Consider the following 27,108-nt stretch of genomic DNA (forward strand, 5'->3'; position numbering starts at 1 on the left):
CCCTAGAAAGTCTGTGCTTAGCGCAGAGTCCGGCTCATCTGTAAGAGCACCATGATGTTAACTGGTAATATTGAAAATAAATATAACTGGTGTTTACAGATGTTTACCCTAGAAGTGATTCTTCTGGCTACTCGGTTTTGTATTTAGGACCGTATCAGAAGAAGAGGGCCACACTCTGCAATTGTGGTTACTCACATTGAGTCTGCATGGACAGCAAGGAGGGGTGAGGAAGAGTGCCCAGAAGCAGGCAGGGGCAGAGCAGAAGGGTTCCTAGGGCAAACGAGACAGAGAGATTCCCTCTACAGCCCATACCTTATTCCCCTCCCTCCCCTTTCTCACCTTCCCACCCTTTTTTCTCACCTTCCTCCCACCATCTCCTTGCTATTTTTGACTCCAAACTATAAATTCCTTTGAGGCCAGAAGTTATGCATTAGTCAGCTGCCCGTCAGTTTCCTCACATGAAGCATCTGTACTGGGCCTGGTGTACAGCTGCCCTCTTGACTGTTATAAGCAGGGGGACCTGTTGGAGACTCCCCCATTGGGTGGGACAGTAGAGAAGGGTAGTAGTGGTGGGAATGGAAGGGAAATGCAGACATAAGAGGTAAGAGAAAATGAAAAGGTCTTGGTGAAGGATGAAGAGAGCACAAACTTTGCATTAAACTCACAATCCAGCTCTGGTTTTTTAAAGCTACTTTTAGCTTTATTCTCAGGCAAATTCTTTAACTTCTCTAAGCCTCCGTTTCCTTATTTGCAAAGGTAGACAATATCATCTACCTTCTTGCTTGTTGTATTAATGGGTAAGGTGTGAAAATTCACAGTGTGGGGCCTGGCGTTCTGTTTAGATCCATTTTCTTTTCCTCCCTCTGGGCTTTGAGAGCGTGGTTGCCAGAGGAATGGTGGAGCCATTCAGAGATGTAGGGAAGTAGCAAGCCAGTGTATTTCATGGGCAAAGAAGACTTTCACTTGGGGCAAGTTGACTTTGAGGTGCCGTTAAATCCATCTGGCAACTTAAATGAGGGATAGGCACTAGTTTCTAACCCACCTCCATAACTTATACCCATTGTTATGGGAGGATTAGGAAGAGATGATACTTTGGAAGGCGTGATGGTTAATACTGAGTGTCAACTTGATTGGATTGAAGGATGCAAAGTATTGATCCTGGGCATGTCTGTGAGGGTGTTGCCAAAGGAGATTAACATTTGAGTCAGTGGCTGGGAAAGGCAGATCCACTGTTAATCAGGGTGGGCACAGTCTAATCAGCTGCCGGCACAGCTAGAATATAAGCAGGCAGAAAAATGTGAAAAGGGAGACTGGCCTAGCCTCCCAGCCTGCATCTTTCTCCCATGCTGGATGCTTCTTGCCCTCGAACATTGGACTCAGTTTTGGAACTCAGACTGGCTCTCCTTGCTCCTCAGCCTGCAGGCAGGCTATTGTGAGACCTTCTAAGTTAACACTTAATAAACTCCTCTTTATATATAAATTTCCTTCTTCTTCTCTCCTTCTGTATTAGTCAGGGTTCTCTAGAGGGACAGAACCAATAGGTTATTTCCTATTAATTATAACTAATATAATTAATATATCCTATTAGAACCAATAGAAACTAATAGGATAAATCCTATTAGTTATAACTAATATATCCAATTAGTTCTATCCCTCTAGAGAACCCTGACTAATACTGAAGGAGAGAAGAAGAAGGAAAAGAAGAAAAATCTCTGAGTTCAAGGTTTGGAGAAGCCATTTCTAAGTTGGATATGGGATGATTAATGGGTATTGTTGGGTGGTCAAATTCACTAGAGTTAAGGAGGCCAAGAAACTAAACTTACACTGATTTTTGTCACAAAGAAAAAAATTCTAGAGACCCTGTGCATTATTCATCTTCCAGAGCCAATAAAAACTCTGCTCTCTCCCAGTTTCTCTGCTTTCATGCCTCTGAACATACCTGGCACATCCTTCTTTCTGCATGTTACCATCATCCTCCAGAAAACTCCATCAGGACCATCCTTCAGAGTCCAGGCCAGCTCTCACCACTGTGAATACTTTCTATCCTCTCCAGCCTATAATGATCTAATGCTCCTGCCTCCAAACTCTACAAACTCTATTTCTTGACTACCACTTTTTTGCTTTTTTTTTTTTTCCTTAAGCATTTCTTCTTCATGTCTAGGATGGGGAGTGGATTTCATCACACTGGTCAACTCTCTGTGTCTGCCCTGCTTTGAAGACATTTTCCAGACTCCCTGGGGAAAAGCCATGAGCAATACACGTGCCATCAAGGGCAGCGGCATGGGGAGGGTGGCACTTGGGCTGTTTGCTGAGCATAATATATAGCAGGTTTGGTTTGAGTTCTTTCAAAGAAGATGCTGAGACAAAGACTTGGGTGCATGCAGTTTATTTGGGAAGGGGTTTCTAGAACCAAAATGACAAGTAGGGATGGGGAGACAGGGAAGGGAGAAAAGTCAATAAAGTGTATGAAAATGTGGGTTACCATTGGAGCACGGTCCCTTGGAAGGTGCTGGGGAGCTGTGTGCAGTGCACCTCAGGGTCCTCTGCTAAAGCACCAGCGGGTTGGTTATTCGCCCTCCCACCGTCCTTCCCCAGGGGCTGGGGTGGCCCCTGCAGTGCCTGAGACAGCCTCGGACAGGGAACAGGAGTGGTGCAGACACCTGAGTGGGAAGTTGCCAGTGTGCTGTAGAGGCTCCCTCGCAAGTAAACTCAGGTGGATACAGGGCAGGGCATCCACAATCCGCCACCATGGCCTATCACGCTGTCTTTTTCACCTCTTTTCTCATTTCTGTTAGCTGCTTGAAGGCATGCCCCAAGGAAAGCTTGTGGCACAGTGTCTTACACCTAACGGATGTTCGGTCAATGAATCGATGATTGTCGATCTGCTTATGAAGACAGAGAAAAGGGAGAAAAATTAGATTGAATAACTGGAGTTCCTGGTTTAAAGGCCAGGATTGGGCTGGCTGAGCTGGCTGCTGTGAAACCGGCTATTTGGCCAAAGCAGTACACTTCTAATCTAGATTATCTTCATCACACAGATATTACCTAGAAGTTCAGAGAAAGAGACAGCATATTCTCAGGGGAAAAAACATCTGCATTCTGAGAAAAAGTGGGAGAGGATTTAATGAAGGCACTTAAATGTGGGACTGCAGCCTCCAGTGAATGAGCGCCATGAATTCCCCTGGGGGTCCTTTGAAAGGCCCTCTTTAAGTCAGGGCACTTCCTTAAGAAATTCTTCCTTAGGAAGGAGAATTTGGCCAAGAATTTTTATGTCCATCCCAGAAAGAGTGAACCAAGGTCCCCTGGCATGTGGCCCAATGCCTGGCTCATACTTTAAGCTTTGTTAGTGTTTGATGGCTGTAACCTTGGAACATCCCAACTCTAAATTGGAGGTATTTTGTCTCCTTTTCCTGGGCTCTTAGGCACTGCCTTTTCACTTAACGGGCACTAAGAAAGTGCCTCTCAAAGCTACTTACGATTATAATCTGGGTTCAAATTCCTAACTTAGTAATCTTGGGCCAGTTAAAAGTCTTGGTTTGGGCTCCTCCAGAAAAGTTCAAATCCAAGGAGGTTATTTGGGAAGGACAGGAAACACTAGTGTGGTGGTAGGAAGAAGATAGGAACATGAAGGCAGGCCATGGTGTTACACTGTCAAGCAAGCCACCACTGTGGGCCACTGGAACTTACCCCGCTGGGGACTGTGGAGGCCAACACAGAGTACATCCCTCAGAATCAAATCCCATCCTGCCACCACAGGCAAGGGAGCCAGGACTTTGGTATACCAACTCCTGACAATTACCAACTTCTGTGTTAATAGCTGCTCTTAGAGGAAATCTATGTCCCAATACATCTGGCCCATTGCATGTAAGAACACACCAGGCTCTAGAGGCCAGTGGAAGCTCTCGGGCCAACATCCTGCATTTGGAAGATGAGCTGGTAGGTACTGAAATGATGAGGGCCAAAAAGGTGTGGGTGGGGCACACACAGCATCTGCCATCTATAAAAGGATGTCTAGTACCTTACTCCATTAAATGAGTTCGCAGTTGTAACACACTTGGAACACTCTATGGTCTATAAATGCGGTAAGCATGTGTGGCAGATTGTGTTTTTCTTACGGTGACACAGTAATTTTCTGGTCCCATGTGCTCTGCTAGAAACTTGCTACTCCCTATTTTGGGTGGAGTCTGTTTTCTCTCCCCTGGGACCTAGAGGGACTTTGTGACTTCCCTGATGCACAGTTTATTGCAAAAGTGAAGCTGCTGGTTTCTAAGGCTAGGTCATGGAAGGTGATAAGGACCCGCCTGCTGTGTGTGTGTTTGTGTGTGTGTGTGTGTGTGTGTGTAAAGAGAGATAGAGATAGATACCACACACACACACACACACACACACACACCCTTGGGATCCCTGTCCTGAAGCCACCATGTTGCAGAGATCACATGAAGAGACAACATAGGAATAGAGAAATCCAAGAAGCCTCAGCTGTTCAAGTCCCCAGTGAAGCGCCACCTTGGGTATAAATGTGTATACATTTAGTGATGACACCTTTGATATGACCCTAGCTACAGCCACCTAATTACTGTAACCACCAGAGAGAACCTGAGCTGCATCTGCCCAATTACTCTCAACCTGAATTCCTGATCCACAGAAACCATGAGAGGTAATAAATAATGATTGTTATTTTAAGATGCTACATTTTGAGATAACTTCTTATGTAGCCATAGTAACTGGAACAGTGCTTGATAAATAAAATAAATATAATCTCATCTCCTCAACTTATAGGCCCTCCTCAGATATGAAATGAAATCTTCATATTCTACATTCCACATTTAAGCAGGTGGGTCTAGCTCAAGCTAACGTTCTAATAATCAGATCTGCACATGATTGAACTTTGCAATATGCAGAGGGTTTTGTTCTGGACAGGACATTGTGGTGCTTCCTCGATGTCCATTTTGATCATCTTCCACTCAGGGGTTCCCTGGATATCTGGTCACTCACTCCTACCTCCAGCAGGAGGCCCTGAATGGTCCAAGCCATTAGGGAAATTCAGGCATCTTGCCATAGCGATTGGACCACACAAGTGAAGCATAGCCAATTAGCCCTTGGCTTTCCCCTAGGATTGGTTAGGAATGGAATAATCAGTACCACACCCGGGACTGTTGCTGAAGAATCTGGGGCACAGAAGCATTCTTCCTCCAGGAAGTGTTGGATTCAGACATGCATGCTGGAACCATTGCAATGATTTTGCTACCATGACGGAAACCAGCCTGAGGATGAAATCAACACACAAAAGACACAACACGAAGAGAGTAACAGAGATATGAATCTAGAGCCTTGATAGAGTCATGCTTAAAGCCCAGACTACCATGCTTAAGGTCTTGACTCCCATTCCATTTGATGTCTTCTATCACCCCTGAATGGAAGACGATCAAATGGAATACGAGCCAAGATGTTGCTTTCGTTGTTTAACCATCTTAATATGGATATACTATTACTTGGAACCAAATGCATCATAATTAATTCTGGTACCAATGTACTGGATATTGTCATGAGAACTAATCCACTCCTCTTCTGCAGACTTAGAAAAGAAAATCAATGTGTAACCTATATAAACCTTTTCTAGCATTTTTTTTGGAATTTTTATATGAAACCTCGAGTTTTCCCAGGAAAATAACTACCATTTTCCTGGCTATATCTTGGATGTAAATGTGCATACATTTAGTGGGTATATTTCCTAGGGGCTGCTGTTAACAAAGCACCACAAATTGGTGACTCAGAACAACAAAAGTTTATTTTCTCACTGTTTTGGAGACCAGAAGTCCGGTGTCCCCAGGACCATGCTCCCTATGAAAGTTCCAGGGAAGGATGTGTTCCAGGGCTCCCTGAGCTCCCGGTAGCCTCAGGCATTCCTTGGCTGGTTGATGAGTGTTCTCCGTGTCTCTATGCATGTCTTCCCTCTATGCCTCCAGCTCTGTGTCCAAATTTCCTCCTTTCACAGTACACGATTCATATTGGATTAGGGCCTATTCTAACACCCTCAGTTTAACTTGATTACTTTTGTAACATCCCTATTTCCAAAGATGGCCACACTCTGAGGATTAGAATTTCAGTAATAACTTTTGCTGGAGGAGAGGGGATGCAATTCAGCCCATGACAGTGGTGTAGAGAAAGTGGGCAAGGAGGGTGTACATAGGAGGACAAGACATCAAATATAGGAAAGTTAAAAAAAAATACTAAATTACTAAAAAATACTGAAAAAATACTAACCGCACAATTTTGGAGTTTTCCAAGTGTGTAAGAAGGCTGATATTCCTGCTTTGATTGTAGAGACTGGGGTTCCTGACTGAAGACACTTTCTCTGCAGAGATACGGGGATAGAGACAAACACAGAGCCTGTGTTGCCTCTCTTTTTCTAGCCTAGATGTTGTCCTTGCAACAATCTCTGTTTTGTTGGGTGTTTTTTGTTTGAGGGAATACACACAAAGCTTTGACTTATATTATTCTCATTGCATCCAGCTGAATGAAATTTATGAAGCCTCTGGCACAATGTATTCATTGTTTGGGTTGGGATAATTGAAGTGTCAGGAATATTTGCTTATTGAAAACAACTCAGGATGGCCCTGTGCACCCAACTGGTCCAGGGCCACAAGACACGCCACGTTCTGGGCAGCTGTGTCCTATTGTCTTTTACAGCAGGGGCACCTTCCCAGGTAAATCAACTTCACACCTGGGGAAGAGCAGCGGGTTAAGAATCAGAAGACATTATTTCTGATGTGAACTTCACAATTCACTTACTGTGTGACTTTGAATAAATCATTTAATGTCTCTGGACTTCAGAGTTCAGTGGACATAAATAACATGGTCTTTTCTACCTCTTAGGGATACTGTGTAGCTCAAAAAGGAGAATCTATACGAAATACTTTAGAAATCATAAAATGTCATCCAAATGTGTGTCATGAACAATAAAAATTAATCATGTCTACTTCCGCTCAGAGTAGAACTTTGAACTAAGGAAGAAAATGGACCAATGTTCTCATTATTCTCCATTTTCTCCCCAAGATCCATCCTCCACACTTTTCTGCCCTGCTCTGTGCCTCGGGAGACTGAGCACTGAGGATTGCATTGGCTAGACTTCCTTGTCTTGTGGCTTCTGGGTGGTTTGGCTAATGAGAAGTGCTTATAGGAAATGGGAAGGTAGGAGGAGAGAAACCTTGTGGTATTTATTCGTCTTGCTCTTCTGGGCAGTTGCTATGTTCTCCTATAACCACTGCTCTGACTGGGCAGCTGATTCTACCCCTTTGGCCCTCTCTGGGCTTCAAGTAACTCCATTCCTTCTGCTCCTTCTCAGGATGAGGAGGATGACAGTATATGAATGTGGCTGGTCCTCAGTGCCTGACTCTGCAAATGGACTCTGCATCGTTGCTCTTCAACACTTTGAATGCGCCGTCTGGTTCTTGAAGGACCCTGGCGCATGCAGCACCATGACCATGATGTGGGCGATAGCTCAACTCTTCCTGAGGGACTAGCTCTCTCTCTTTGGGGATGGTCTGAGTTTTCTCTTTTCTTTAGCCATTGAGCAGGTCTGCAATGTGATTTTTCTCTTGTAGAAATGAGCACCAGTGGATCATGAAGAACTGTAAGGACTGGACATCTTCACTGTCTTCCATCAGCAATTGGGATGCTTTCTTTAGGTTTCATGGGGAGACAGGCCTCTGTTTTTTCTCTGGTACCTCCTGTCCCTCCCTATATTCAGGCATTTTCCAAGTTCACTCTGCCCTTCTCTGGAGGTTACCCCTGATCTTTCCTCTGCCCTCATCTCTTGCCTGTGCTTTCAGGGGTCCTCAGTGACTCTCCATGTGAAACTCAGCCTCTTTTCTCTTTCCCACACCCCAGCCCCGGCTTCCCTATTTCTGTTCATGCTGCCCAGGCCTGGAATTCCAGCTTATCTTTCACACCTTTAGTCGCTCCTTATGTGCAAGCAGGCACCATGAGCATTGCTGCCTCCCTTCCCAAGAGTCCCTGCAGTCCTCCCTGCACTCTTGGTGTCTCGTTACAGGACCTCTCTGGTTCTGAGTTTCTGTGACAGGATGTCCAATCAGCTTTCCTGCCTACAGTCTCTCTTCAATCCTGTTCAGACAATAGACTTCTGCCACCTTCATTTTCCTAAAACTCGGCTTCCATTTTGCATCTCCTCTCTATGAAAACCTTCAATAACTCTGCCATCCATCATACAAAATCTGAACTCCTGACCCTGGCATTCAAAGCCCTGCATAGTCTGCTTCTTGACCTACTTACTACCTGCCAAGCCCACTCCGCTCTCCTCACTCCCGTGACTACATCAGGGGCTTCCCAGCCTCCACTGCCCCAGAAATGCTGTCCTCCTCTCTTCTGGTGTGAACCTTGCCTATTCTACCAAGCTGAACCTCAATGCCACTTGCTCTCTGAAATCTTCCTTGACCACTACAAGTGACAGTGAGGCTTCTTTTCTTTTAACCCCTCTTCCTTTTCTTTCAAGTTCCAGGACATATTTGCTGAACTGAACTTCAGCTCCTAAGAATGTCATTTACATTAGCCATTTGAGGCTTTTAGCTCCCTGACTTGTATTGCTATGCTGTTAGAACACAGTTTGGACACGTGTTTTGCATCGTAATTCGGCCCTTACTATTTATTGAATGAATACATAAAAATGGGAAACATATCAGTTTATCCAAACTGCTGATCGTTAAGAGATTGGACACACATATGTATTTTGCAAGCTCGTAGGTCCCTGGCACTAAAGCCATACATCTACTCAGGTAGACTTTGGGTCCAAAAAAGAACAGTGATGATGATGATAAAAATTAAAATATCTACAATCTATTGAATGTCTACTGTGTTCAGAGCTTCACATGCAAAATCTCTTTTAACCTTTATAACCAACTTATATTAGTATTTTACTATCTGTACTTTATGAAGCGGGAAATGGAAGCTCAGAGTGATTAAGCAAATATATCTAGTGCGGAGCATGGCTAAATTTGAACCTGACTCTGACAATGCTCATGTGTGTTCTATCAACCAGTCAGCGGACAGCTTTTGGGAGTATCCTGCAGGAGCCCCCAGGAGTGTGGAGTATTTAGTGTGTGATGCCATATGTGGCACCGTGTCTACCTTGTCTTCCTTCCACTGAGGGCGGGAATCCTATCCTGCTGCTCTCTGTACCTTCCCAGTGATGCCTACAACTTGGCTTTGCAGATAATCAGCACTCACTAATAGTTTATTAGTTGATTCTCAGCTCTCCCCCACTTCATACTTAAATTTCAAGTGTTTTGTTTTGTTTTTTTGAGACAGGGGTTTGCTCTGTCACCCAGGCTGGAGTACAGTGGTATGATTGTGGCTCACTAGAGCCTCGAACTCCCAGGCTCAAGTGATCTCCCCACCTGAGCCTTCTGAGTAGCTGGGACTACAAGCATGTGTCACCATGGCCAGCTCAAGTGTTTTTTTTGTTTTTGTTTTGGTCAAAGGACCAGCGTTGCACTATAGGTTTGAATAGGAATTCCCTTTCTACCCCACCAACATCATAAAATCTTTATGTAATCATGTGTCTCTAGAGGTCTCCCCTTAAAGGGGCTTGGTACTATGTCAACTTAGCTAAGTTGGAAATATTTCCCAGAACTCTCTTCACTGTATAATTGTAGACTAGGACTGGCTATACGAGAAATTTGTGTGAGGCTGGAAAGGCAGAAGGGAGGGAAGCAGTAGCCACTCTTTGCAGATTGGTGCAGGTGTCAGGCAGGCCCCATGGCTCATGCTGCCCCAATATCTCATCCTCTTGGCGTGGAGCAATCCCTGGGCCTGCAGCATCTCTAGCTCCTACCCAATCTCCTCTCCTTCAGATTCTTGAGTTGCAAACTTACTGTGTGTGCAGTTTTATGGAAAAGGTGTTGGCTTCTGCAGATTCCCCACATTGTCAAAATTGGAGGCAATAAGAGGCATATGGGTGGTCCACTCTGTCCTCATTGTTCCGAGGCAGGAGAATAGAGTCTGGAGGCAAGGAACCGAAGGCCAATTCATGCTGACTTCCTAGAACTAAATCAAAAGGAAAACCCTAACTGTTACAAATGACCAAGTAATAAAAGTACGAGAGGCTACTCCCTTTGCACTGCCCCCTCCACCGCCTTTGTGTGTGGCAGATGAAAAATTGAAAGTACCTCTGATCAGTCCCCTCCTGCAACCAGTCAGACTTGTCATGGGCCAAGTCTTCATTTGCATAGGAGTATAACTTTGTAACTTCAGCCTCTGATTGGTCGCATTCCACAATAAATCAGACTGGCTGTGGGCCACTACTTCATTTACGTAGGGCGTACACCAAGTAATTAATGGGAATATTCTAATGGGTATTTAAAGCCCAGAAAAATCTGTAACCAGGCTCTTGAGCTGCTTGCTCAGGCTGGCTCCCACCTTGTGGAGCGTCCTTTCATTTTCAATCAATAACTGCTTTTGTTGCTTCATTCTTTCCTTGCTTTGTGCGTTTTGTCTATTTATTGTTGGTCAAGATGCCAAGAACCCGGATACCCGTTTTTCTCACGCTTCCAGGAAGTTGCTCTCCTCACGTTAGCCCCAGCCTTCTTTCCTGATTACCAGAGCTGCTACGGCAGCTTTAGGTCCCCACCAGGTGCAAAAGCAGCTTGCCGTCACCTCTTTCACCAGCTCCCACAGTTGTGCTCATTTTAATAACAAATTCCTTGTTCTGTATCACTCGGAGTGGCCCTGCTTCTCTGATTAAACCCTAGCTGAGTCATTCCTCTTCCCTGAGTCCCCAGGTTATGGTGTCTCTGATCACATGGCTACCTCAAAGAAATGTGTTTATGGTAATTGGGCAAAGTCATTATCAAAGCAGGAGGAAAACCTAGAAGTGGCAAGCCTCTCACCCTTATCCTTTCCCTCCCCACAAGGCTGTGCTATTTTCCAAGGCAGGAGCTAGATCCATCTGTCTTGTAGTGAAACCCAACTTAAGGCATTTCGGTATTATTCAATTTTCTACCTGCCCCAGCAAACCTGGGCTGAACTCAGTTCTGATGTCACTGCTTTTGGAGGTTGCATGGCCACCCTTGACCCTTAATGGTTGCTCTCGGCTCATCACTGGCCTCCAGGGCACCTGTGCATGGAGGTGTACTTGTAGTTAATCACAGGTGGCTAGAGTACAAGGTTGCCTAAGGGCTGCATCCCAGAGGCTCTGAAGACTGCTGTTCAAAGATGTTTGCCTTTGACCAGGTGTTTGAAGTCTAAAATGCCACCATTAATAGGCCATCCCTGTGGATTACTCTTCCTGGTGCCTGTTATTAAAAAGCCATACACCTTTGATAAAAGAATTATTTGCAGAGTGTAGGAGAAAATGTGGTTTCTGGAATCAGGTAGTTCTGAAATCAATCTACTTCTGCCATTTAAAATAGCTATGAGGCTGCAATAAAACAACCTCTTCAAGCTGCAGTTTCCTCACCTATTAAAATGAGGATAGTAATATCCAATTTGATATCCAAGACAACAAATGTTAGAAAGTGTCTAGCCCACTGCTTGGCACATAAGTGACCATGAATGAATGTTAGCACTTCCTCCTGATTTCCTTTCCTTGAACTAAATAATGCCTTGGAATTCCTAGCAGGGCCCTGAGTGGACATCATTGCTGTTGCTTTCTCATCACAGTTGGGATCTAGTGGGTGACAGGGTGAGGGTCGGCTGCGAGTGCTTATGTCTGTTTCAATAGAGTAGGGAGAGACATAGCACAGATTAGAGTTAACAGCTAATTTTAGAAGAGAGATTAGGTCATTAGAGGAAGAGGTAAGCTAGTCTCAAAAAGCTAGCTTATTTCCATCCACCTTTCTCCATTTCCATTGCGACCAATCTTAATTCAAGTTGCCTTCTCCTTCCTGGATTACTTCAATAGTCTTACCTGGTTCTTCTGACTATTCTGATCTCGTTTTAGTTTATTCTCTTTTTGGAAGCCAGTGATCTCTTTTAAATGTAAATCCGATCTTAACCCTCTGACCCTTTCCATTATTGGCATTTCATCTAAAGCCTAATCATGGCCTGGAAACTGCTCTATAGCTTGGTCCCTGTCTACCTTCCTCCCTCAGCCTTCTCTCCCTTCTTCCCTCCCACTCAGTAGCTTTTATTTACACTAGAATTCTCCCAGCGTCTTGGGCCAGTGAGCTCAAGACCTTAACTTGTTCTTCTCTCTCTCTCTCTCTCTCACACACACACACACACACACACACACACACACACACACACACACTCTGTCTCACACACACACTTCCTCTTCCATGTGTTTCCATTACACTTAATTCTGCTGGCTGACTCCTACCCAACCTTCATTCACATCTTTGTTCAAATGTGCTTTCTTGAGATTTTCCTAACTTCCCAAACAAAAATAGGCTCCCCTCTTGTTGTTTCTTATAAAAGATCATGTGTATGTCTGGTATATTTTTCTTCTTATACCCTATGTCATGCTTCAAAGTGATAGAATTGTGTGTGTAGTTTCTTTCTGAAGTGTTGCTTCCTCTTACAGAGTGAGTACACAACAGTCCCATTTTCCCATTGTGTTGCCACCAGCTAGGCCACTGCCCCGGACACGTAGTCTCAATAGTGCTGGTTAATGATGAACAAACATGGTGTCACCCTGGGACAAGTCTATCTGTATGGGATTCAGATTTTCTTTCCTTACAAAGAAGCCACAATTCTTGAGTTGGAGTATTTTTTTTTTTTTAATTTTTTATTGGATTTTAGGTTTGGGGGTACATGAGCAGAGCATGCAAGACAGTTGCATAGGTACACACATGGCAGTGTGCTTTGCTTTCCTTTTCCCCTTCACCCACATTTGGCATTTCTCCCCAGGCTATCCCTCCCCACCTCCCCCTCCCACTGGCCCTCCCCTTTTCCCCCCAATAGACCCCAGTGTTTAGTACTCCCCTTTCTGTGTCCATTTGTTCTCATTTTTCATCACCCACCTATGAGTGAGAATATGCGGTGTTTCATTTTCTGTTCTTGTGTCAGTTTGCTGAGGATGATGTTCTCCAGATTCATCCATGTCCCTACAAACGACACAAACTCATCATTTCTGATTGCTGCATAATATTCCATGGTGTATATGTGCCACATTTTTCCAATCCAGTCTATTATCGATGGGCATTTGGGTTGATTCCAGGTCTTTGCTATTGTAAACAGTGCTGCAATGAACATTCGTGTACATGTGTCCTTATAGTAGAACAATTTATAGTCTTTTGGATATATACCCAGTAATGGGATTGCTGGGTCAAATGGAATTTCTATTTCTAAGGCCTTGAGGAATCGCCACACTGTCTTCCACAATGGTTGAACTAATTTACACTCCCACCAACAGTGTAAAAGTGTTCCTTTTTCTCCACATCCTCTCCAGCATCTGTTGTCTCCAGATTTTTTAATGATCGCCATTCTAACTGGCGTGAGATGGTATCTCAATGTGGTTTTGATTTGCATCTCTCTGAACCAGTGACGATGAGCATTTTTTCATATGATTGTTGGCCTCATATATGTCTTCTTTCGTAAAGTGTCTGTTCATATCCTTTGCCCACTTTTGAATGGGCTTGTTTGTTTTTTTCCTGTAAATCTGTTTGAGTTCTTTGTAAATTCTGGATATCAGCCCTTTGTCAGATGGGTAAACTGCAAAAATTTTTTCCCATTCTGTTGGTTGCCGATCCACTCTAGTGACTGTTTCTTTTGCCGTGCAGAAGCTGTGGAGTTTCATTAGGTCCCATTTGTCTATTTTGGCTTTTGTTGCCAATGCTTTTGGTGTTTTGTTCATGAAGTCCTTGCCTACTCCTATGTCCTGGATGGTTTTGCCTAGATTTTCTTCTAGGGTTTTTATCATGCCAGGTCTTATGTTTAAGTCTTTAATCCACCTGGAGTTAATTTTAGTGTAAGGTGTCAGGAAGGGGTCCAGTTTCTGCTTTCTGCACATGGCTAGCCAGTTTTCCCAACACCATTTGTTAAACAGGGAATCCTTTCCCCATTGCTTGTTTTTGTCAGGTTTATCAAAGATTGTATAGTTGTAGATATGTTGTGTTGCCTCCGGTGTCTCTGTTTTGTTCCATTGGTCTATATCTCTGTTTTGGTACCAGTACCATGCTGTTTTGATTACTGTAGCCTTGTAGTATAGTTTGAAATCTGGTAGTGTGATGCCCCCCGCTGTGTTCTTTTTGCTTAGAATTGACTTGGCTATGTGGGCTCTCTTTTGGTTCCATATGAAGTTCATGGTGGTTTTTTTCCAGTTCTGTGAAGAAAGTCAATGGTAGCTTGATGGGGATAGCGTTGATTCTGTAAATTACTTTGGGCAGTATAGCCATTTTCACAATATTAATTCTTCCTAACCATGAACATGGAATGTTTCTCCATCTGTTTGTGTCCTCTCTGATTTCGTTGAGCAGTGGTTTGTAGTTCTCCTTGAAGAGGTCCCTTATGTTCCTTGTGAGTTGTATTCCAAGGTATTTTATTCTTTTTGTAGCAATTGTGAATGGCAGTTCGTTCTTGATTTGGCTTTCTTTAAGTCTGTTATTGGTGTAGACGAATGCTTGTGATTTTTGCACATTGACTTTATATCCTGAGACTTTGCTGAAGTTGCTTATCAGTTTCAGGAGTTTTTGGGCTGAGACGATGGGGTCTTCTAGGTATACTATCATGTCATCTGCAAATAGAGACAATTTGGCTTCCACCTTTCCTATTTGAATACCCTTTATTTCTTTTTCTTGCCTGATTGCTCTGGCTAGAACTTCCAGTACTATATTGAATAGGAGTGGTGAGAGAGGGCATCCTTGTCTACTGCCAGATTTTAAAGGGAATGCTTCCAGTTTTTGCCCATTCAGTATGATATTGGCTGTTGGTTTGTCATAAATAGCTTTTATTACTTTGAGATACGTTCCATCGATACCGAGTTTATTGAGGGTTTTTAGCATAAAGGGCTGCTGAATTTTGTCAAATGCCTTCTCTGTGTCAATTGAGATAATCATGTGGTTTTTGTTTTTGGTTCTGTTTATGTGGTGAATTACATTGATAGACTTGCGTATGTTGAACCAGACTTGCATCCCCGGGATGAATCCTACTTGATCATGATGAATAAGTTTTTTGATTTGCTGTTGCAATCGGCTTGCCAATATTTTATTGAAGATTTTTGCATCTATGTTCATCATGGATATTGGTCTGAAGTTTTCTTTTCTTGTTGGGTCTCTGCCGGGCTTTGGTAACAGGATGATGTTGGTCTCGTAAAATGATTTGGGAAGGATTCCCTCTTTTTGGATTGTTTGAAATAGTTTTAAAAGGAATGGTACCAGCTCCTCTTTGTGTGTCTGGTAGAATTCGGTTGTGAACCCGTCTGGACCTGGGCTTTTTTTGAGTGGTGGGCTCTTAATTGCTGCCTCAACTTCTGACCTTGTTATTGGTCTATTCATAGTTTCAGCTTCCTCCTGGTTTAGGCTTGGGAGGACACAGGAGTCCAGGAATTTATCTATTTCTTCCAGGTTTACTAGTTTATGCGCATATAGTTGTTTGTAATATTCTCTGATGATGGTTTGAATTTCTGTGGAATCTGTGGTGATTTCCCCTTTATCATTTTTTATTGCATCTATTTGGTTGTTCTCTCTTTTATTTTTAATCAGTCTGGCTAGTGGTCTGTCTATTTTGTTGATCTTTTCAAAAAACCAGCTCTTGAATTTATTGATTTTTTGAAGGGTTTTTCGTGTCTCAATCTCCTTCAGTTCAGCTCTCATCTTAGTTATTTCTTGTCTTCTGCTGGGTTTTGAGTTTTTTTGATCTTGCTCCTCTAGCTCTTTCAATTTTGATGATAGGGTGTCAATTTTGGATCTCTCCATTCTCCTCATATGGGCACTTATTGCTATATACTTTCCTCTAGAGACTGCTTTAAATGTTTCCCAGAGGTTCTGGCATGTTGTGTCTTCGTTCTCATTGGTTTCAAAGAACTTCTTTATTTCTGTCTTCATTTCATTGTTTACCCAGTCAACATTCAAGAGCCAGTTGTTCAGTTTCCAAGAAGCTGTGCAGTTCTGGGTTGGTTTCTGTATTCTGAGTTCTAACTTGATTGCACTATGGTCTGAGAGGCTGTTTGTTATGATTTCAGTTGTTTTGCATTTATTGAGCAGTGCTTTACTTCCAATTATGTGGTCAATTTTAGAGTAGGTGTGATGTGGTGCTGAGAAGAATGTATATTCTGTGGATTTGGGGTGGAGAGTTCTGTAAATGTCTATCAGGTTTGCTTGCTCCAGGTCTGAGTTCAAGCCCTGGCTATCCTTGTTGATTTTCTGTCTGGTTGATCTGTCTAATATTGACAGTGGAGTGTTAAAGTCTCCCACTATTATTGTGTGGGAGTCTAAGTCTCTTTGTAAGTCATTAAGAACTTGCCTTATGTATCTGGGTGCTTCTGCATTGGGTCCATATATGTTCAGGATCGTTAGCTCTTCTTGTTGTATAGATCCTTTTACCATTATGTAATGTCCTTCTTTGTCTCTTTTGATCTTTGTTACTTTAAAGTCTATTTTATCAGAGATGAGAATTGCAACTCCTGCTTTTTTTTGCTCTCCATTTGCTTGGTAAATCTTCCTCCATCCCTTTATTTTGAGCCTTTGTGTATCCTTGCATGTGAGATGGGTTTCCTGGATACAGCACACTGATGGGTTTTGGATTTTTATCCAATTTGCCAGTCTGTGTCTTTTGATTGGTGCATTTAGTCCATTTACATTTAGGGTTAATATTGTTACGTGTGAATTTGATACTGCCATTTTGATGCTAAGTGGCTGTTTTGCCTGTTAGTTGTTGTAGATTCTTCATTATGTTGATGCTCTTTAGCATTTAGTGTGATTTAGGAATGGCTGGTACTGGTTGTTCCTTTCTATGTGTAGTGCCTCTTTTAGGAGCTCTTGTAAAGCAGGCCTGGTGGTGACAAAATCTCTGAGTACTTGCTTGTTCGCAAAGGATTTTATTTTTCCTTCACTTCTGAAGCTCAGTTTGGCTGGATATGAAATTCTGGGTTGAAAGTTCTTTTCTTTAAGGATGTTGAATATTGGCCCCCACTCTCTTCTGGCTTGCAGTGTTTCTGCTGAGAGATCTGCTGTGAGTCTGATGGGCTTCCCTTTGTGGGTGACCCGACCTTTCTCTCTGGCTGCCCTTAGTATTTTCTCCTTTATTTCAACCTTGTTGAATCTGATGATTATGTGCCTTGGGGTTGCTCTTCTTGCAGAATATCTTTGTGGTGTTCTCTGTATTTCCTGCATTTGATGTTGGCCTGTCTTGCTAGGTGGGGGAAATTTTCCTGGATGATGTCCTGAAGAGTATTTTCCAGCTTGGATTCATTCTCTTTGTCCCCTTCTGGTACACCTATCAAACGTAGGTTAGGTCTTTTGACATAGTCCCACATTTCTTGGAGACTTTGTTCATTCCTTTTTGCGCTTTTTTCTCTAATCTTGGTTTCTCATTTTATTTCATTGAGTTGGTCTTCGACTTCAGATATTCTTTCTTCTGCTTGGTCAATTCGGCTATTGAAACTTGTGCATGCTTCGTGAAGTTCTCGTATTGTGTTTTTCAGCTCCTATAATTCATTCATATTCCTCTCTAAGTTATCCATTCTTGTTATCATTTCCTCATATCTTTTTTCAAGTTCCTTAGTTTCTTTGCATTGATTTAATACATGTTCTTTTAGCTCACAAAAGTTTCTCATTATCCACCTTCTGAAGTCTAATTCCATCATTTTGTCACAGTCATTCTCCGTCCAGCTTTGTTCCCTTGCTGGTGATGAGTTTTGGTCCTTTCTAGGAGGCGAGGTGTTCTGGTTTTGGGTGTTTTCCTCCTTTTTTCGCTGGTTTCTTCCCATCTTTGTGGATTTATCTGCTTGTCATCTGCGTAGTTGCTGACTTTTCGATTGGGTCTCTGAGTGGACACCCAGATTGTTGATGATGAAGTATTTCTGTTACTTGGTTTTCCTTCTACCAGTCTAGCCCCTTCGCTGTACGACTGCTGAGGTCCACTCCAGGCCCTGCTTGTCTGGGGTGCACCTCTAGCAGCTGTGTCACAGTGAGGGATGCTACCAGTTTCTTTTTCTTCTATCTTTGTCCCAGTATGATGCCTGCCAAATGTCAGTCTTTTGGATATAGAGGGGTCAGGGAGCTGCTTGAGGAGACAGTCTGTACTTTATAGGAGCTCAATTGCTGAGCTGTGAGCTCTGTTGTTCATTCAGGGCTGTTAGGCTGCTATGCTTGATTCTGCTGCAACAGAGCTCATTAAAAAAACCCTTTTTTTCTCAAATGCTCTGTGTTGGGGGGTTTGGGCTTTATTTTTGGATGTTCGTTGAGGTGTCCTGCCCAGCTAGGAGGCAGACTAGCCACTGTTTGCCTGCCAAGGCTCCGCCCTGCTGTTGTGTGGTTCGCCCTGTTGCTGCAGGCTCTGCTGTTCTGCTGTGGTCTCCACCACGCCCTGCGGTGGAGTCTCTGTTGTAGCAGGTTGTCTCAGCAATAGCAGGCTGCATCAACAGTGGGCGTGTATCTCAGTAGGGACGAGTATCCTCGGCAATGGCTGGCTGCATCAGCAGTGGGCATGTATCTCAGTTGGGGCGGGTTGCCTCGGTAATGGTGGACGCCCCTCCCCCACAGAGCGTCTCGGACCGACTGCACAGGGATTGTTTGAAATCGCGGTTTTGTTCGTCCCACTGGGCTAGCCCAAACGCTCTGTCCCTGCAATCCCCTGGGCTGGCCCACTGTCCAAGTCTCGTTCAGTCTCAAGTCCAGCCCTCTCAAGTCTCAGGTTGCCGGTTCAACAGGGCACCCGGACAAGCGCGCCCTGTGGGGAGCGCTGGGTGGGGCCGGCCGCCACCACCCCGGCTGCCAGCTTCGCCGGGCAGAGGTACTGCCTGGCATCCCGCGTCTTTTTTATACTTGGGAGTTTCCCCGTTCTGTGGGCAACAAAGATCAGTCTGGAAATGCAGCTCTGACTCACCTCTCCACGGATTCAACGAGCGAGATGGAGTCTTATAAAAGCCACCCAGAAAGCCAAAAATCCTGTTTACCTCTATATTTAGCCTTTTGTTTCCTGCTTTTTCTTTTTTAAATTGAGGCATAACTTGCACAGAGTAAGCTGTACAAATATTAAGTGTGCAGATGGTGAATTCTTCATACATACACACCCATGGATTCGTTATTCCAACCAAGATCTAGAATAGTCCAGCATTCAGTAAGCCTCTTTGTGTTTTCCAATTCCATAACTCTATCCACACCCTAGACAAGGTAACCACTACTCTGATCTCTTACTCTGTAGATTAGTTTTGTCTGATTCAAAATCTTATGTCAATAGAATCATACAGTGCAGTGCATATATTTTGTTGTCTGGCTTCTTTGGCTCAACATTTTTTGAGATTAATTCAAGTGGCTGTGTGTAGCAATTGTTTTGTTTGTTTTTTTTAAATTATTGAATTGCTGAGTAGTCTTTCAATGAATGCATAATTTCCCCATTTGACTATTGCTGGACATTCAGTTGTTTCAAGTTTGGGCAGTTATGGACATTTTTGCACATGTCTTTTGGTGGACATGTCTTTGGGTTTAGATGTAGGAGTGGAATTGGTGGGTCTATACTTCTTTAAGCCAGGCTCTTTTGTCTTCTGATGCAGCCTTCACAAAATGCTGGCACATCTCAACCAGAATTTTCCAATGTGATAAGGCAGATGTGGTTATCTACCTTTTGGCAGGCTTTTTGCCTGCAGGAATCCTTCATATGGCTTTTCTTTAAGTTCATTTCATGAGTTTCTGTCAAGATCATTTAGCTGTTTGATTCTGAGTCTGTGGTCATGATGGTGCCACAGAAAATGTCACAGGATCTTTAGGGTGTCACTTCACCAGCTGGAAACCTCTGTGGCCAGTAGTACCTTCGCCCAAGTTTTCCTCGGGACAGCTGGGCTCATTCCACCCACTTGGCCCGGCAGGCTGCAGTCAGCTGGAGCTACCAGCCAGATCCCACATTTACCAACGCCAAGCCACGTGCAGAGTGGCAAGGGATGTATGAGTGAGCACAGGTTCCAGCCCTGTGCACAGCCAGGCGTGCTGGCTGCAGTGGTGAGGGCAGCTCCAGGCACCCACCTCTGTTCAAGGCTGATGGTGTACCAGGCATACTGTAAGCAGTATGCTTCCATTGTGGACACCGGGAAATGTGGTGGTGCCCAGAATCTTGGAGACACCAGAAACCACAGAGCCCTAAAGAGGGTGTCACAACACTGGCCTGGGGAGCCCCGGGTCTGAACTCCTCGAAGGGCCATAGCTCTTCTCTCATGATCGACAGTGGGTGGGGGGGGGGGTGTGTGTTTCAGCCTTGTTTGTGTTACAGCTCTTTCAGTCTCTCCATTTGGCAGGTCCCAAGTTTTTGTCTCATGTCCAGGAAGAATGAAGTGCCTGGACAATTGGAGGGTGAGCAAGGTGGAAAGGAGCTTCATTGAGTGACAGAACAGCTCTCAGGAGACAGAGTGGGTAACTCCTTTCCACAGGAGGTCATCCTGGCAGGTGGGAGAGGAGACCCATGGTGGGTAGCTTGTACGTGTAGGCAGGTCATCCTGAAGAGTCAAGGAGACTGAAGTGGGTAGCTCCTTCCCACAGCTGTTAGTCCTGACTTCTGTCTGAGTCTGGCTGAGTCCAGAGTTTTAATGGGCTCAGAAGCGGGGAAGCTGATTGGTTCATGGGCAGCCATGGGAGGGCCTGGAAAAAGCACCATAAGTTCTCACTCTGAGCAGCCTGGCAGCCTGACCTCAGGCTTCAGGCTGTTCATGGCTTCAAGGTGTACCTGGCTAGGGATCCGTCCCTTTCTGGCCAGGAACCTGCCTACCTCTCACCATCAACATGCCATCCATGGCACCTAGGCTGTTTGCACCAAGGGGCACAGGCCTGCGCTGAGCCACCCTCAGTGCCCCCAGCCTCCTTCTGGCACTGTTGGTGCCCAAAGTCCGGAGGGGGCTGAGGCAGGGGGTGGGATTCGGGTCTGGCATGTCAGTGCCACCCTGAGCACCCACCTCCTCAACCAGATTGCAACAGTGTCGGGGCTTAGCCACAACTTTGCTCCAAAATCAGAGCAGGCACCGGGAGTGGGGAGAGTCCAGGGAGCAGGAGCAGACATTTCAGAGCCTGCAAGGGCAAGGAGGGCTTCCTGGCCCTCAGAGCAGAGGGATGCCTGGGTCCAGAGCTGCTGCTTGTTGCTGCAGAGCCGCCTGAGAGTGCAGGGCTCCCACCTGTTGCTGGCCCTGGGTGGCTCCATAGAGCACGGAGCCCCGGCTGCGCCTCCCCTGCTGCAGCTGTGTCCCCCCAGCGGCTGCTCCAGATGGGCTGCTGCCACCATCAATAGGCCAGAACAATTTAAAATCTCAATCTGAAGGGCTCCTGCCATTGGAACTTCATCAGACACCATGATAAATCATCTCTAAAGTAATAATCTGAGCCAGTAAGAAAATATTATTCTACTCATTTAAATCACTGAGTTACAGACACATTTCACAGAAATGTGTTTTTCTAATTACAATTATCATAAGATAATTGCTTTGGCTGTTTCTATGAAATGCTGTAGCTATTCCTGATGTATTATTTATTCATTGGTTTATTGCCAGGGGTAATATTGACTGTTCGCTCTATCCCTGTCATGGGAGGCTTTCTGACATAACTGTGTAGTGTTTTTTTCCCTGTCTACAGGAACACAGAGGGTTAATAAGCTGTGGCCATTAGACAACATTCACCACGTTCTGTGTGCCATTTTCCCAAAAGATAAGTTACACCGAAAGAAGAAAGGTATAATCTCTGCAAATTCGCTTGCTAAAAATATCCTTCTCTAGAAAGGATATTTGCTTGTTGTTTTCATGTTTCTCCTTCGAAAGAATTTACAAACATTTCCCTTAATTCCCCGCACGAGACTAGAAAATTTCAGCTTCTTCCCCAGGCAAGGGAAAAATTACAGTTAGAACATCTTTCACATTTGATATAATGGACCACTTCTCCCCTAGACCATAGAGGGCCCCCCTCTCTGCTCTTAAGAATTCAAGAGGCTTACTAGTCTCAGAGGCTGGGATCACCCAGATGGAGATGAAGTGAGCTTTCAGCAGAGAGAGGGAAGCACCTGGGAAATACCTGGATTCTGCTTTGAGCGGAAATGCAGAGACAACCATATGTTTTGGACACCCACCTCTCAGTGTCCTGGAGTCCTAAGACATCCTGCTTGTTGTGAGGAAAAGTGCCCCCACAAAAGGGGAGGTAGCACCCAAATTTGGCTAAATCCTGAAACAGAATTAAATGACCACATTGAATCTCATAAGTCTTTGAGGAAGATGTCATCATTACCCAATTAAAAATTTTATTTTTTTACTTTACTTTTATTTTATTTTTGAGACAGAGTTCTGCTTTGTTTCCCAGGTTGGAATGCAGTGGCGCAATCTCAGCTCACTGCAACCTCTGGTTACCATGTTCAACCATGTTCAAGTGATTCTCCTGACTCAGCCTCCTGAGTAGCTGAGACTACAGGCATGCACCACCATACTCCACTAATTTTTTGTATTTTTAGTAGAGACAGGGGTTTCACTATGTTGGCCAGGCTGATCTTGAACTCCTGACCTCAAGTGATCTGCCCACCTTGGCCTCCCAAAGAGCTGGAATTACAGGTGTGAGCCAAAGCACCTGGCCCCAATTCAGAATTTTAAACTGAGGCTCAGAGAGGCTGAGTGTCCTGACTAAGGCCACACATCTTCTAAGTGATAGAATAGGGATTTGAATCCAGGCAGCTAAACTCCAACCTGAGGGTCTAAGAAAGAGTGGGCTCCAATTCAGGGTGTCATCTTCCCATCCTCCACTCCACCTTTTCAAGCCTCATCTGAAAATAACATGCAAGATCACCTTTACCACACAGAGGAGATGAAGAAACAAATAAATATAGGGGAGGAGGAAATGGAAAATAGAACTCCCACTGGGGTCTGGCTATTAATGTGTCTGCCTTGTTCTGACACTTGAATAGGTCTGGTTCTGAGTCTGCTATTGAAAGGAACCAAAAATGACCTTGAATTGAAACTCCTGCATAGGAAGGTGCTGTGATGAGCTCAGAGAGACCACAGCACAACTCTGCAAGGGCGTTCAGCACATCGTCACGGTTGCTTCCAGTCGGCCAGGGGGATGCTGACGAGGTGCTTTCCAGATCTAATGAAACTACCTGACTGCCAACGCCAAAGTTGGGTTTTCCTCTCTGTAGGATGGAGAGGATGGAAGATGAGGTGGTCTTTCCAAGGGGGAGCCTGTTTCATCAACAGCTTCTTTAGATGTGTTGACTTTATGGAAGAAGAATCCCAGCTAACAGGAAAATAGAGAGGGGTTTTCTTCAGTAAATACCAGTGTCAGCCAGTCCCTTATCTCTTTGATCTCATCTCCCATTGTTCTCTCTGCTTTCTCTGCTTCAGCCACACTAGCTTCTTACTGTCCCTGGAAAACGCCAGGCATACTTCTGCCTCAGGGCCTTTGCATGTGCTCTTGCTGCTGCCTGCAAACTTTCCCCCAGATAGTCCCATGGCTCTATGCCTTTCCGCAAATGCCCTCTTCTGAGTGAGACCTTCCCTAGTTACCTGTTCTAGCAACAATCGCATTATGAACTCCACCCACCTTAACATGCACACGCACATTCCCATTCCCCTTCCAGCTTAGTTTTCTGGTTAGCACACTCCACCTTATAGTCTCCGATGCATATTACTGACTTACCTTGTTTTTGACTGTCTCCCTTAGCTGAGGGTAAGCTCCATGCAGGCAAGGAGTTTTGTCTGTTTGATTGCTCTCTGTATTCCAGCACCTAGAATAATCAGTAACCAGTACTCAATAACAACATGTTGAACCGGGCACGGTAGCCCACGCCTGTAATCCCAGCACTTTGGGAGGCCGAGGCGGGCAGACCTGAGGTCAGGAGTTGGAGACCAGCCTAGTCAACATGGTAAAACCCTGTCTCTACTACAAATACAAAAATTAGTCAGGCGCACACCTGTAATCTCAACTACTTGGGAGGTTGAGACAGGATAATTGCTTGAACCTAGGAGATGGAGGTTGCAGTGAGCTGAGATCATGCCACTTTACTCCAGTCTGGGTGACAAGAGTAAGACTCTGTCTCGAAAAAAAACCTATGTTGAATGCACAGATGAATGAATTTATTAATCCTAGTTCTGCCATTTAGTAACCAGGCAGGCTTTAGAACGTTAACTTCCTTTCTAAGCCTCATTTCTGCAACTGTAAAGTTAGAATGAGTATTCCATATTCTCTTTGTGAGTTGTGCATTTTCAACAGGATTACAAAAGGATGCACGTGGTACAGTACTCACATGGACTCGGTAAGAATTGGTTTAGTGATTTACATTGTGGGTTCAATGAAAGAATTACCAATAATAGTAGCAAGCATTTGTAGAGTATGTCTATGAGCCAGGCACTGCTCTAAGCATGTATGTTTATTAACCCGTTTAATCTTTACAACATCCTGAAATGTATGTGCTATTATCATCATCATCCTAGCTTTAGACATAAACTGCAGGGGTAACTTTCTCAAGGCCACATGACTAATAAATCATAGACCCTGGATTGGAACTTGGGTCCATCTGTCTCCATGTCTTACCCACTTCAGCATACTGCTTCCACATAGCAAGAAGACATAATTTATGTAACAGAGGCACAGGAAATTCCATTTAAGTCATCAAACCTCTATTTACAAATTTTAGTTTTTAAACTTTGAGATGCCTTCTTGGATCAAATGTGATGATAATTCAATTTCTAAATCAATTGAAACATTTAGATGGAGATCAAATTGTATTTAGCTCCAAGCCACAAAATATCTTTGGCCATGAAATGCTACCATTAAGGAGATATTTGTAAACTGTGTTTTATTTAGACACACTCTGTATAAACATATATAAGACAGTTTTAAAGACAGCAGTATCATTTAGTTCCCAAAGCTGAGTGGAAATAAAAACCAGAGCCATGTAGACACACCCTAAACCTAGCACCTGCTTTTGAGGCTGCTTCAAATATTATCATCCTGTTTTTTTCTTGTGAATTGGCTTCGATCACTTGTGATTCCTGTGCATCTAGCATATCTCATAACCGGCAGTCATTCATAGTCTATTTTAAGTGTGAGCATTAAAATGCTAGGTTTCGTTCATGAGCAAAAACTCAGTGAGGCCGTCTTCTCCATTCTCGGAGCTGGCTCTACAAGTCACTGCACACTCAACAGGGAGGTGCATACACACAAACTTTCCAAATCGTCTTTAAAAGTTTTCAGTTCCCTTTTTTCTTTTTTTGGTTTCTATTGCCTTCCCAGTAATGGCTAAAACATTGCCAGTTTGTCTTGCTTCTTGTGATTTCTCCAGAAGGCCTTATGGCCCAGGAGATAAATTGGGACCAGGTGTTAATATCCCACTGATTTTAATCTGGCTTTTATGTTTTCTTGCAAGGAACAGACATCTCTTCAAGCCAACTCAAGACAAAGGGGTTTAACATATTGCATTATATTACATTATTTTTAAATGATAAATCTAAGAACAGGAGCCATATCAGATCCTGGCCTCAAGGAATCCAGAACTCAAAGGTGCTTCTAGATTCAAGGAAGCTCCCAAGTCTTTCACAGTAGGAGTTCATGGCTGTTTGATTTCTATGGTTAAGCAACAAATGCCATGTCTTCTTCTGCTCCTAATACTAACTGATGGTTATTTGTTTGTTTCAAGGTTAGGGCACTAAGAGAGAATCTGATTGGTCCAGTCCATCTTTCTAAATAGTCTGTAACTCCCTCTTCAGCATATGGGTTGTCTGCCATTGGCTCAGGTGCACCAGCCAGGGCCAATCATCTCTGGATAGAGGAAGTGGGACACTCGGTACTGAGTGTGGCTTCCTGGGTCTGTCCCTTCAGCAGAAAGTGTGGGCAGGATGGGTCCCCTCAGAAGAGGCTGTAAGTGGGTTGGCACAGTATTGACCTTTCCACAGTACCATTGTGCAAGACGCTGATGTCATATAGCCAAGACATATAGTGGTCTATCAAGGTAAGATGATATTATATTGATGAGGATATAAATGCAACTCAGAAAAAGATCTACAAAGCCACATGCATGTATCTTTGCAATTTGCATGTTTAAAACATAAAACAAATAGCATTATTTCTTTGTGACACGTTTTATCTAAAAATATTTATTCTTTTGCCCAAGTTTAGCTGTCAAAGCTCCACGGCTTTCTCAGGCAGGGCCTCCCAGTTTTGGTGAGCAGACTGCATTCAGCACAATTTCAACCCATGCCATTCAGAGATTACAGTGGGATGACTAAACTGAAGCCACATTCACCATTGCAGTTGCCAGCTAGTTATTGAGGTTTTGTTGTGATTGAACTAGTCAAAACCTATTGATTTGTTATTACCGTTGACTCAGTGTCTGCAATGCTGTGGGCTACAGCTTTAAACAAAGGCAGGATTAATGCCCACATGACTTCAGAGGTCTCTTGTGTCAAATGTGTTATGCGCATTGCGTTATTGATCTCTCCTTTAAGGACTGGCCCCCTTCCACCCAGTGTCCCTGTAGAACAAAGGCTCTATGATGGGATATTTTGATGGAGGCAGGAATGTTAAGGAGCATGAGTTGAGATCCAGGTCTGGATACCTTGCTGCAATGTGTGTGAAGATTGTGGTGGGGGAGGGGGAGAGGAGCTGCTGATCTAAAGGCAGAAAGCATGGCAAACTTGGCCTGCATGACAGTTCTAGTGAATGAAAACACCTAGACAAAGACCAAATGCTTGGATTCAAGGTAATCGTCTTAAGAAGATTCACTACTGATGGTGGCGTCGGTGATCGGCATTTGTATGAACTGCAGTCTCTATTTTTTGAGTTCTCAGCAGAAACCAGTCGCTCTTGTTACCTGGGGTACACAGCCTTCTAGGCATGTTTTTCTTGTGCCCCACATCACTTTCTGTCTTTATTTTTAAAATATCTACCTGCTTTTTCTTCACCCTTGAATGAAAATTTCTTTGAAGACAAGATCAATGTCTGATTCATCCTGGTGTTCCCACCATGGCTCGGAATGTGCCAG

At 44.0% G+C, this 27,108-nt stretch overlaps 1 protein-coding gene and 1 long non-coding RNA gene across 6 annotated transcripts in view; one reads left to right on the forward strand and one right to left on the reverse strand.

Moving 5' to 3' along the window:
* Positions 1-27,108, forward strand: part of LOC118146328 (uncharacterized) — a 200,056-nt gene that overhangs the window by 77,296 nt on the left and 95,652 nt on the right. The window lies entirely within an intron of this gene.
* On the reverse strand, positions 2,651-26,548 carry LOC100400926 (talanin). The gene is given in 9 exon segments (XM_078344114.1): positions 2,651-2,882; positions 6,265-6,336; positions 22,213-22,280; positions 22,282-22,304; positions 23,076-23,220; positions 23,222-23,341; positions 23,766-23,853; positions 25,868-26,010; positions 26,444-26,548. Coding segments are annotated over 9 exon segments (855 nt in total). The 3' UTR covers positions 2,651-2,791.

This window comes from Callithrix jacchus, chromosome 12 (assembly GCF_049354715.1).
Source record: "Callithrix jacchus isolate 240 chromosome 12, calJac240_pri, whole genome shotgun sequence".
Lineage (NCBI taxonomy): Eukaryota > Metazoa > Chordata > Mammalia > Primates > Cebidae > Callithrix > Callithrix jacchus.